General features: G+C 40.4%; 1 protein-coding gene across 7 annotated transcripts in view; it reads right to left on the bottom strand.

The window, feature by feature from the left end:
- prrc2c (proline-rich coiled-coil 2C) overlaps positions 1-12,872 on the bottom strand; it is a 47,271-nt gene that overhangs the window by 25,115 nt on the left and 9,284 nt on the right. For all 7 annotated transcript variants that reach the window (XM_020492704.2, XM_020492701.2, XM_031833427.1 and 4 more), the window contains exons 2-4: positions 2,356-2,525; positions 2,026-2,200; positions 1,623-1,870 (exon numbers count right to left, since the gene is read on the bottom strand). In XM_020492704.2, coding sequence (XP_020348293.1) covers positions 1,623-1,870; positions 2,026-2,200; positions 2,356-2,470 — 538 coding nt within the window. In that variant the 5' untranslated portion in view covers positions 2,471-2,525. The remainder of the gene's footprint in view (positions 1-1,622; positions 1,871-2,025; positions 2,201-2,355; positions 2,526-12,872) is intronic.

The raw sequence follows: 12,872 nt of genomic DNA, 5'->3' as shown, positions 1-12,872 counted from the left end.
GAAAGAGTCAAGGGGTTGGAAAACTTTCCAAATGCTCTGTATGTATTTTGAAAGGTGAGATGTTGAGGATTATAAATTCCACTTCGATATCATACAAGCAAACAACCATGAGTCCAAATGTGCACTTCACATTTCCATATCATAAACTCATGTCATATAGTGTCAACGCTTATGATCACTATTCTTGATGTACAATTTAAAAAATGACATGTCATATCCTGGGTTGTTTTGAACAAAATGAGCCTATGCTTGTCTATTGTGAACAACGGCACACGCACCTGAATGCACTCAAGACTCGTTTCTATGCGCACCAAAATGATTTGTTTCCCTGAATTGCACTGTGAAAGCCTAACATTAATATCGTATTTTATAATTTGGCTGGTCATGTTGGCAAAATAACGGGTTTTCAAATTATGCCCACCTGCTCCAGATTGCAATTTATAATGGACTGTTTTTGGATTGTGTAAACAGTAATTGTGTGATGGTGGGAATGCAGGGTTTGTGTTCCAAACCAAAGAAGAGAGCTAAAAAATACATTTTAAAAAGAGACTGACCAGGTAAATCCAGGTGAAAGCTATGATCCAAAATTGATGCCACTTGTTAAATCCACTTAAATTAGGTGTAGATGAAGGGGAGGACAGGTTAAAGAAGGATTTTGAAGCCTTGAGACAATTGAGACGTGTGTGTGTGTGTGTGTGTGTGTGTGTGTGTGTGTGTGTGTGTGTCAAACAGAGGGTGAATGGGCAAAACAAAAGATTTAAGTGTGGAACGCTTTTGACACCTTGTGGAGTCTATGCCCTGGCGAATTGAGGCTGTTTTGAGGGGCAAAAGGGGGTGCAACTCAATATTAGGAAGGTGTTTTGTACACTCAGTGTAGTTGAATGTTATTTAAGCCAAAAGTGCAATGAAATGACTTAGGAACTGTGCACACTTGAGGTGTGTGGCCACTTACAGATACCAATTAGTACTCACTCAAACCTTTGTCATTTATTTGTCTAATTTTGTACTTGCCCCACATATTCCAGGAAATATTATGTTACTGAATGTATCCAGAGTATTTTCAGATTTAAACAAATGAGGCGAAAAGGTAAAATGCACATCAAATCAACAGTGTAATGTTTGGATTGGATTCAGACTTGTGTCAGGGAAACGGTTGTGTCCTCACCTTTGGTATAATCATTCTCCCATTATCTCCAAACTGTTCCCTTTCAATTGCTACCATTGTTATGCATATTTCTTCTGTAAGAAATATTTCAATTTTGCCCTAACTATTTAGGTCAATTTCCAGGAGTGTAAAGTGTTAAGTAGCCTTTTGGGTCAATTAAATTGATAAAGAGTGTTCCCAAACGCTCTGTGTGACCACCCGCCAACGTGGCTGGTGAAATAGACATTCTTACTCGCCAACGCCAAAATCTACCTGCATTTGGCAGGTGGTGGGTGTTAATTTCCCACCCTGGATGAGAGACAACTCAAGACAACACAGGTGAGTCATTTCTGTTGTAGAGTGACAACCTTTGGGTCAGGACGTTTGGTCCATGAGTAGCAGGTAGAAAGGAGTAATGCTCATGTTCTGAGGACTGAAACTGGGGAATGTGCGTGTGTGATTATGTGAGTGTTCATACTCTGAGGTCTGAGACTGGGTCCAGGTCCATAAGGCTCCTCCTCCTGCCCCTCCCCTTTCTCCGCCTCCCCAGCTGCCTGCAAACTGGGGAACTCCTGGTGGAACTGGCTGCTCACACGAGGTGCTCCTCCTTCTAGCTGTGGTGGTGGCTTGCTGTTGGCCCAGGATCTGCTGCCCCCTATAGAGGACGAGACCTCTGGGGGTTGGGGGGCAGCGGGCTTAGGCTGGGGAGGGGGGGTCTCAGACTGCCTGATACACACAACAAAGAGGAGAGAGAAAGAGATAGTGGAGAGAAGTAGTTTTTTATTATTATTATCATCATCATTAGGGCTGAGAAACAACCTGAGGACAGGCATGGTATTAGTGTGTTTAGATTTCATTCAGGGGCAGCCCTGGTATCTCACCTATCGTCTCCTCCCTCAGGTCTGGAGGCCCAGCCACTGCCGTCCTTGGGGACAATGTTAACGTTGGGGTCGTTGCCCTTATTCTCTGCCTTCAAACTGGGCAGGTTGGCAGGGGGGGGCATGCGTCGACTGACGGCAACCTTTCCCAAACTCTGGAGCCCATGTCTGGCAGCAACTGGACCGAGGGAGAGGAGAGGGCATAGAACATTTAGACATTAAGCTAGAAGCTGAATTTATTATAGCAATCCCAAATCGACCCCTAGCCCATGGACAAGATGAGGCAGACATAAAGTGTGTATGTGAGTGAGTGTGTGTTTAGCTTGAGCATACCTGCAGTTTTCTGGGTCTCCAGAGACTTGCCCTTGTATGTGTTGAAGAGGCTAAGGGTTGCATACTTGGTCTTGCCATCCTTTGCCTTGGTGCTCTGCCCTGACTTCTCTGACATTTTCCTGGAAACTCATTGAGTCTGGTCCTCCGGTCTCACCTCCAGAACCAGCCTCCTGCAATAAAATATCAAAAAATGTATTTAAACACTGATGAGTCTGGTTTTATTATTACTCATTGCAGATTGATGGGGCATGTCGTGTTCTCATGCCAGCCTCCCACAAGACTACAGGTTTACCAATGATGTGTATAAACCCTGGATGACTGACTGACGAGGGGGGGGCGGCGTATTGAAGACACCGCACAGCAATCTTGGCACTCCAACTACATTGTATAGATTTGATAGATTGTATAGATTTGAAGCTATAGAAATGTTTTTATTATTGTCTGCATACGTTGACACATATTTTATTACAGACTCCTTAATACATACTTTTAAAATGTGAGCTAAACATAAAAATTAAAATATAAAAACTATTTTCTTAAAGTATGCACTGCTACATTATGATGTAGTCAATGCCCAAATGGTAATTCAGGAACCACTAATTGTTGTGGCAGACATCTTGAATACAAAACCTATTGTTTTTATCTACTGAAATTGAATGGACATCTCCTCTAGGCATTGAGCAAACTCACTGTATAGGAGCAAAAGCAAACTCGCATAAACACACAACTTCCTAGCCACCCTAAGATAGCAGACGTCTGCCAGCTGAGAATGCAGAGGAGCTGGGAGAGGGAAGGAGTGAGTGAGAGATAAGAAGCAGAGCCACTTCCTCCACAAGGCAGCCCGGGCCAGACCCTCAGCCCGTGCGTGCCAGAGCCACAGTGGGAGGTGCCCCAGAGAGGGACAGAGTCAATCAAGGACACAGAAAGCAGCCTAAACAGACACTATTTTCCTCTCCTACTGTCATTTCCATCCCCCCTCTCCCTAGGATTTTCTGACAAGGTGGTATTGGTGTAGATCTAAGCAGTGGTGGAAAAAGTACCCAATTGTCACACTTGAGTAAAAGTAAAGATACCTTAATAGAAAATTACTAAAGTAAAAGTCATCCAGTAAAATTCTACTTCAGTAAAAGTCTAAAAGTGTTGGGTTTAAAACATACTTAAGTACCAAAAGTAAGAATAATTCTTAAAAATCTTTATATAAGCAAACCCAACAGCACCATTTTTACAGAAAGACAGAGGCACACTCCAACACAGACATCATTTAGTTTAGTGAGTCTGCCAGATCAGAGGCAGTAGGGATGACCAGGGATGTTTGGTAGATAAGCGCGTGAATTTGGATTATTTTCCTGTCCTGATAAGCATTCAAAATGTAAAGAGTACTTTTGGATGTCAAGGAAAATGTAAGGAGTAAAAAGTACAATATTTTCTTCAGGAATGTAGTGAAGTAAAAGTAAGTACAGATACCCCCAAAAAACTACTTTAGTACTTTAAAGTATTTTTACTCAAGTACTTTACACCACTGGGCCTAAGGAAGTAGGTTAACTTTGTGTTTTCTTTAACCTGCAACTTCTATTTCCTAAATCCTAGAGTATTAAATTACATCAAACAATATCACCAACACAAAACATTTCTCTAGGTAAAATTAAGGGGTAATGATTATTCTAATTAAAATAGGTGTCTATGTGGACATTTTGGTGAGAATGTAAACTGTCAAAATGTTGTTTAAGAAGCAATTCTTTAGAATAATTCAATTACTGGCATTGAACGTTTCTGCAGACTTTTAGCTGAGTTGAGACAATGACCCAAGCCCAGCTCAATTAATCCCTACCATTGTGCCGCTGAGTTGTCATAACGCTTCAGCAAATGTACATTATCCCAGGGGCGTTGGAAGACAATGTAAGTAACCTAATTTGTCTCTCTGCTGATCCTACAGCTATTGTATGCAGTAATCATGTGCCTATGAAACACAGTTATACTGTTAGCACTGAGGCAGTGTGCCCTAGTAGGACATCCACTGTGGGTAGCTCACCCTGCACCAACATAAATAGCATGAGCACATCTACTTAGAGCGTTGGACTAGTATCCGAAAGGTTGCAAGTTCAAATCCCCGAGCTGACAAGGTACAGATCTGTCGTTCTGCCCCTGAACAGGCAGTTAACCCACTGTTCCTAGGCCGTCATTGAAAATAAGAATTTGTTCTTAACTGACTTGCCTAGTAAAATAAAAAAAATAAAAAAAAAATATATTTTTTTTAAATACTTCTGCTAAGCTTTCCAGTAAGTTGGGAGATAGCTTAGCAGTTCGAGTGTTGGGCCAGTAACAGAAAGGTTGCAAGATCAAATCCCAGAGCTGACAAGTTAAAAATATGTCGTTCTGCCCTGAACAAGGCAGTTAACCTATTGTTCCTAGGCCGTCATTGGAAATAAAAAAATTGTTTGCCTTGATGACAGCTTTGCACACTCTTGGCATTCTCTCAACCAGCTTCACCTGGAATGCTTTTCCAATAGTCTTGAAGGAGTTCCACATTTGCTGAGCACTTGTTGGCAGCTTTTCCTTCACTCCACAGTCCAACTCATCTTAAACCATCTCAATTGGGTTGAGGTCGGGGATTGTGGAGGCCAGCTAATCTGATGCAGCACTCCATCACTATCCTTGGTCAAATAGCCCTTACACAGCCTGAAGGTGTGTTGCGCCATTGTACTGTTGAAAAACAAATTATAGTGGGACTAAGCCCAAACCAGATGGGATGGCGTATCGCTGCAGAATGCTGTGGTAGCCATGCAAAGCACCCCCACACCTCCATGCATCACGGTGGTTACCACATGCAGAGATCATCCATTCACCTACTCTGTGTCTACCAAATAGGGATATCTTCTGTATACCACCCCTACCTTGTCATAACAACATTTATTGGCTGAAATGCATTGATAAAAGAAATTCCACAAATTAACTTTGATTAAGGCACCCCTGTTGTTAATTGAAAAGCATTCCAAGAAGCTGGTTGAGAGAATGCCCAAGAGTACGCAAAGCTGTCATCAAGGCAAAGGGTAGCCACTTCGAAGAAATACAAATATAAAATATATTTTGGTTTGTTTAACACTTTTTTGGTTACTACATGATTTCATATGTGTTATTTCATAGTTGAAGCTTCACTATTATTCTCCAATGTTTAAAATAAAATCAAACCCATGAATGAGGTGTGGCCAAACTTTTGACTGGCACTGTATGTAACTTAAGAAACATGGTTCATGAAATAAAAAATGTGCTAGTAACAGATGACATTCATATTCTGACAATCTCTGAAACGCACTTAGATAATACAGTGGTAGCAATACATGGTTAAGATCTACATAAAAGACAAATGCCAAATGGTAGAGGTATTGTCGTTTATATTCAGAACCACATTCCTGTAAAGCTTAGAGGATCTCATGTTAAATACTGTTGAAGTAATATGGCTACAGGTACATCTGCCTCACCTTAAGCCTATTCTTGTGGGAAGCTGCTATAGACCACCAAGTGCTAACAGTCAGTATCTGGATAACATTTGTGAAATGCATGTGATATCAACAAAGAGGTATATTTTCTGGGTGATTTAAATATTGGCTGGCTTTCATTAAGCTGCCCACTCAAGAAAATGCTTCAAACTGTAACTCATTCCTGCAACCTGGTTCAGATTATTAGTCAACATACCAGGTTAGCTACAAACAGCACAATAATTCAATAATCAACATGTATTGATCACATCTTTAATAATGCTGCAGAAATTCTCATTAAAAGCAGTATCCAAATCCATCAGATGTAGTGATCACAATATAGTAGCCATATCTAGGAAAGTTCCAAAGGCTGGACCTAATATAGTGTACAAGAGGTTTTATAATAAGTATTGTAGTGATTCCTATGTTGTTGATGTAAAGAATATTTGTTAGCCTGTGGTTTGTAATGAGGAGCAACCAGATGCTGCACTTAACACATTTACAGTGCATTCGGAAAGTATTCAGACCCCTTCACTTTACAGCACGATTCTAAAACGTATTATTTCATTTTTTCCCCAACAATCTACACACAATACCCCATAAAGACAAAGCAAAAACAGGTTTAGGAATGTATTACAAATAAAAATGAAATATTACATTTCCATAAGCATTCAGACCCTTTACTCAGTACTTTGTTGAAGCACCTTTGGCAGTGATTACAGCCTTGTGTCTTCTTGGGTATGGCGCTACACATGTAGCACACCTGTATTAGGGGAGTTTCTCCCATTCTTCTCTGCAGATCCTCTTAACCTCTTGAGCTTAGGGGGGCGCTATTTCATTTTTGGATAAAAAGACGTTCCCGTTTTAAGCGCAATATTTTGTCACAAAAAGATGCTCGACTATGCATGGAATTGGTAGCGTTGGAAAGAAGACACTGACGTTTCCAGAACTGCAAAGATTTTCACTGTGAGTGCCCCAGAACTCATGCTACAGGCGAAACCAAGATGTTTCTGCAACCAGGAAATGAACAGGATTTCTGAGGCTCCGATTTGCATCATCTCCTTATATGGCTGTGAATGCGACAGGAATGAGCCTACCCTTTCTATCGTTTCCCCAAGGGGTCTGGAGCATTGTGACGTATTTGCAGGCATATCATTGGAAGATTGACCATAAGAGACTACATTTTCCAAGTGTCCGCACGGTGTCCTGCGTGGAAATTGGTGCGCAAAACTCAGCTGCTGGTATTTTTCCATGGGATTCTGAGAAAAACCATGCTTCCACGAACGGCATATCAATGAAGAGATATGTGAAAAAACACCTTGAGGATTGATTCAAACAACGTTTGCCATGTTTCGGTCGATATTATGGAGTTAATTCGGAAAAAAGTTAGACGTTTTGGTGACTGAATTTTCGGTTCGTTTCGGTAGCCAAATGTGTAGTAACAAAACGGAGCGATTTGTCCTACACAAAGAATCTTTCAGGAAAAACTGGACATCTGCTATGAACTGAGAGTCTCCTCATTGAAACATCTGAAGTTCTTCAAAGGTAAATTATTTTATTTGATTCCTTTGCTGGTTTTTGTGAAAATGTTATGTGCTAAATGCTACGCTAAATGCTAAGCTAGCCATCAACACTCTTACACAAATGATTGATTTTCTATGGTTCAAAAGCATATTTTGAAAATCTGAGATGACAGTGTTGTTAAGAAAAGGCTAAGCTTGAGAGCAGGCATATTTATTTCATTTCATTTGCGATTTTTAGAAATCGTTAACGTTGCGTTATGGTAATGAGCCTGAGGGTGTAGTCACGCTCCCGGATCCGGTATCGGTAGTTCAGAGAGGTTAACCTCGGTCAGGTTGGATGGGGAGCGTCGCTGCACAGCTATTTTCAGGTCTCTCAAGAGATGTTCGACTGGGTTCAAGTCCGGGCTCTGGCTGGGCCACTTAAGGACATTCAGAGACTTGTCCCGAAGCCACTCCTGCTTTGTCTTGGCTGTGTGCTTAGGTTCGTTGTCCTGTTGGAAGGTGAACCTTCGCCCCAGTCGGAGTGCTCTAGAGCAGGTTTTCATCACAGCTCTCTGTACATTGCTCTGTTCAGCTTTCCCTCGATCCTGACTAGTTTCCCAGTCCCTGCCGCTAGAAAACATCCCCACCGCTAGAAAACATCCCCACAGCATGATGCTGCCACCAACATGCTTCACCATAGGGATGGTGCCAGGTCAACTCCAAATGTGACGCTTGGCGTTCAGGCCAAGAGTTCAATCTTGGTTACATCACACCAGAGAATCTTGTTTCTCGTGGTCAGAGTCCTTTAGGTGTTTTTGGCAAACTCCAAGAGGGGTGTCATGTTCCTTTTACTGAGCACTTCACTGGCTGATTGGTGGAGTGCTGCAGAGATGGTTGTCTTATCTCCACAGAGGAACTCTGGGGCTTTGTCAGAGTGACCATCTCCCTGACCAAGGCCCTTCTCCCCCGATTGCTCAGTTTGGTCAGGCGGCCAAATCTAGGAAGTCTTGGTGGTTCTAAACTTCTTCCATTTAAGAATGGAAGGTCACTGTATTATTGGGGACCTTCAATGCTGCAGAATCTTTTGTGGCACCCTTCCCTAGATCTGCGCTTCAACACAATCCCGTCTCTGAGCTTTACGGACAATTCCCTTCGACCGCATGGCTCGGTTTTTGCTCCAACATGCACTGTCAACTGTGGGACCTTATATAGACAGATGTGTGCCTCTCGAAATCATCAATTGAATTTACCACAGGTGGACTCCAATCAAGTTGAAGAAACCTCTCAAGGATGATCAATAGAAAAAGGATGCACCTGAGCTCAATTTCAAGTCTCATAGCAAAGGGTATGAATACTTACGTTAATCAGGCATCTGTATTTTTTTTAAACATATTTTTCATATATATACACATTTGAAGGAGAAAAAAATTACTTTGTCATTATGGGGCATTGTGAGCAGAATCCATGTTAGAATAAGGCTGTAAAGTAACAAAATGTTACTAATAAGCATGGACCCATTACAAAAATGACTAAAAACTGATACATCCCTGGGGATTGATGAGGAATTGAACAACTGTATGGTTGAGAGGGATGAGGCAAAATTCTGTCTGCACAACAGATTGGCAAACATGCTGAAAATTGAATAATCATGTGACTAAACTAAATTATATAAAGAATGATAGTAAAAAGATTAAGCACCTTAACTTTTTATGGCTGCAAGGGCAGTATTGAGTAGCTTGGGTGAAAGGTGCCCATATCAAACAGCCTGCTCCTCAGTCATAGTTGCTAATATTTGCATATTATTATTAGTATTGGATAGAAAACACTCTGAAGTTTCTAAAACTGTTTGAATGATGTCTGAGAGTATAACAGAACTCATTTTGGCAGGCAAAATCCTGAGTTGAAATCAAAACAGGAAGTCAGAAATCTGAGCTTGTATGTATTCACCAGAGTCCCCAATGAAATCCCCTTGAGATATGTATTATGTTGCACTGCCTAGGGGTTCCACTAGATGTCAACCATCAATAGAAATGATAAATGAGGCTTATATGTTGTTGTGGGAGTGAATGAGAGCAGAATATATCAGATGTCCATCAAGCAGCCATTTTGTGATCGCATTTTTTCCTCATGGTATTTACTTGCGTTCCATTACTCACGTAGACATGAAGGAATATTCCGGTTGGAACTTTATTAAAGCTATATGTTAAAAACATCCTAATGATTGATTCTGTACTTCGTTTGAAATGTTTCTTTGACCGGTAATATCACTTTTTGAAGTTTTTGTCCGATATAGCGATGACCAGAATTAGCATTTGGATATGTATACCAAACGCGCTAACAAAAGAAGGTATTTGGACAGAAATAACAGACATTTTCGAACAAAAACATTTATTGTGGACCTGGGATTCCTGGAGTGCTTTCTGATGTAGATCATCAAAGGTTAGGGAATATTTATCATGTAATTTCTTGTTTATGTTGACGGCATCTTTGCGGCTGTGGTGTTTTTACTTTTGAGCGCCGTCTCAGATTATTGCATGCGTTTCTTTTTCCGTAGAGTTTTTAAAAAATCTGACACAGCGGTTGCATTAAGGAGAGGTATATCTATAATTCCATGTGTATATCATCGACTCTATAACTTGTATTATCATCTACATTTATGATGAGTATTTCTGTTGAATGATGTGGCTATGCAAAATGATGTTTTTGGAACTAGTGAATCTAACGCACCAATGTAAACTCAGATTTTTTTATATAAATATGAACTTTATCAAACAAAACATGCATGTATTGTCTAACATGAAGTCCTATGAGTGTCACCTGTGGAAAATAAAATTAATCACTAACCTTGAATTATCTTTATTTCTGGTTTTTGTGAATGCTGTATTTTGCTGGAAAATGGCTGTGTTTATTGTGGTTTGGTGGAGACTTAACATAATCGTTTGTAGTGCTTTCGCTGAAAAGCCTATTTGAAATCTGACACTTTAGTGGGATTAACAATAAGATTACCTTTAAAATGATATAAGACACATGTATGTTTTAGGAATTGTAATTATGAGATTTCTGTGGTTTGAATTTGGCGCCCTCTATTTTCACTGGTAGTTGTCATTATCGATCCCGGTATCGGGATTGCAGCCATAACAGGTTAAATGGAATTCTGGGCAAAAAGGCAAACTCCACATCATCATTGATTGAATCAGATGACTCATTCATCACAAAACCCACTGATATTGACAATTACTTTAATGATTCTTTATTTGGAAAGATTAACGAATTTAGGCATGAGACGCCAGCAACAAACACTGACACTACACATCCAAGTATAACCAATCAAATTATGAAAGACAAGCATTGTAATTTTCAATTCTGTAAAGTGTGGAAGAGGTGAAAAAATTGTTGTCTACCAACAATGACAAGCCACCGGGGTCTGACAACTTGGATGTAAAATTACTGAGTATAATAGCGGACGATATTGCCACTCTTAATTGCCATAACTTCAATCTAAGCCAACTAGAAAGTATGTTCATTCAGGCCTGGAGGGAAGCAAAATTAATCCCAATACCCAATAATAGTAAAGCCCCCTTTACTGGCTAAGTTTGCCAACCCATCAGCCTGTTACCAACCTTTACTAAACTTTTGGAAAAAAATTGTGTTTGACCAGATACAATGCTATTTTCATGGCAACAAATTGACAACAGACTTTCAGTATGCTTATGGGGAAGGACATTCAACATGCATGGGACTTACACAAATGACTGATGATTGGATTAGAGAAATTGATGATAAAAAGATTGTGGGGGGCTGTCTTGTTAGACTTCAGTGCAGCCTTTGACATTATCAATCATAGTTTGCTGCTGGAAAACTTGTGTTATGGCCTTATACTCCTTGCTATATTGTGGATAAAGAGATACCTGTCTAACAGAACACAGAGGGTGTTCTTTAATGGAAGCCTCTCCAACATAATTCAGGTAGAATCAGGAATTCACCAGGGCAGCTGTCTAGGCCCCTTACTTTTTACCAATGACATGCCACTGGCCTTGAGTAAAGCCAATGTGTCTATGTACACGGATGACTCAACATTATACACGTCAGCTACTTCAGCGAGTGAAATTACTGCAACACTTAAGAGCTGCAGTTATTTTCAGAGTAGGTAGCAAGGAATAAGTTAGTCCTCAAAAATAATATTTCAAAAACTAAAAGCATTGTAATTGGGGCAAATCATTCACTAAACCTTAAACCTCAAATAAATCTTGTAATAAATGTGGAAATTGAGCAAGTTGAGATGACTAAACTGCTTGGAGTTACCGTGGTTTGTAAAATGTCATGGTCAAAACATGTCGAAACAACATGAAGAACAGGAGCTAAGAGGAGAAATATGTCCATAATAAAACACTGCTCTGCCTTTTTAACAACACTATCAACAAGGCAGGTCATACAGGTCCAAGTTGTCGCACCTGGACTACTGTTCAGTTGTGTGGTCAGGCGCCACAAAGAGGGACCTCGGAAAATACAACTGGCTCAGAACAGGGCAGCACGGCTGGTCCTTAAATATACACGAGAGCTAATATTAATAATATGTAAATCTCTCATAGCTCAAAGTGGAGGAGGGATTGCCTTCATCACTACTTTTTTTGTAAGAAGTGATGACATGCTGAATGCACTGCGGTGTCCGTTTAAACTACTAGAACACAGTTCAGACACCCATGCATACCCCACAAGGCATGCCACCAAAGGTCTCTTCACAATCTCCAAGTCAAGAACAGACTATGGGAGGAGCACAGTACTACATAGAGCATGGAACTATTCCACATCAGGTAGCTGATGCAAGCAGTAGAATCAGATTTGAAAAACATATAAAAAAAATACGCCTTATGGAAGTGGGGACTGTGAAGAGACACAGACACATAAGACAAGCAATCTACACACAGGTGCACATGGATTTTGTATTGTAGATATGTGATAGTAGAGTAGTGGCCTGAGGGAACACAATTTGTTGTTAAAAGTGGAATGAAATAGAATGTATTTAAGTTTCCCCATTACAAGTGATTTCAATGGGTCTTTCTCCATTCTGTTTGTGTTATACTATTCAATCAAAAAGTCAGCATTTTCATCCATTTCTGCACTTATTTGAGATCACTTCCACGTAGGGCTGCACAATATGGGCAAGCAATCTGGGGCTTATTTTTTACCAAATGTTGAATTGCGATTTGACTTGTGATTTAGAGCAAAACCCTTGGGTGAACTGGTCCAATAATCATTTGACTTCCATGATTCCAATTCTATAGTTTGAATACAGCGTTGTTTGACATGACAACGGATGAAAATGCCAGGGAGGAGTTGTTGTGAGAGGGTAGGAACCAAAGTTGATAAGTGTTTCTTAGGGAACCGTTTAATTTTGGCTACATGTAATGTTCTCTTAGCTACTTCATGTAGCTAACATATTCATACTTTACGTATTTCTCATTGGCAGCTACATTAAATAGTACCCGCAAAACACCAGTCTCAAGATCAACAGTGAAGAGGCAACTCGGCAGAGTTGCAA

This window comes from Oncorhynchus kisutch, linkage group LG10 (assembly GCF_002021735.2).
Source record: "Oncorhynchus kisutch isolate 150728-3 linkage group LG10, Okis_V2, whole genome shotgun sequence".
Classification (NCBI taxonomy): Eukaryota; Metazoa; Chordata; class Actinopteri; order Salmoniformes; family Salmonidae; genus Oncorhynchus; species Oncorhynchus kisutch.
The sequence above is the reverse complement of the archived record's forward strand: the minus strand, read 5'-3'. Positions and strand labels throughout refer to the sequence as shown.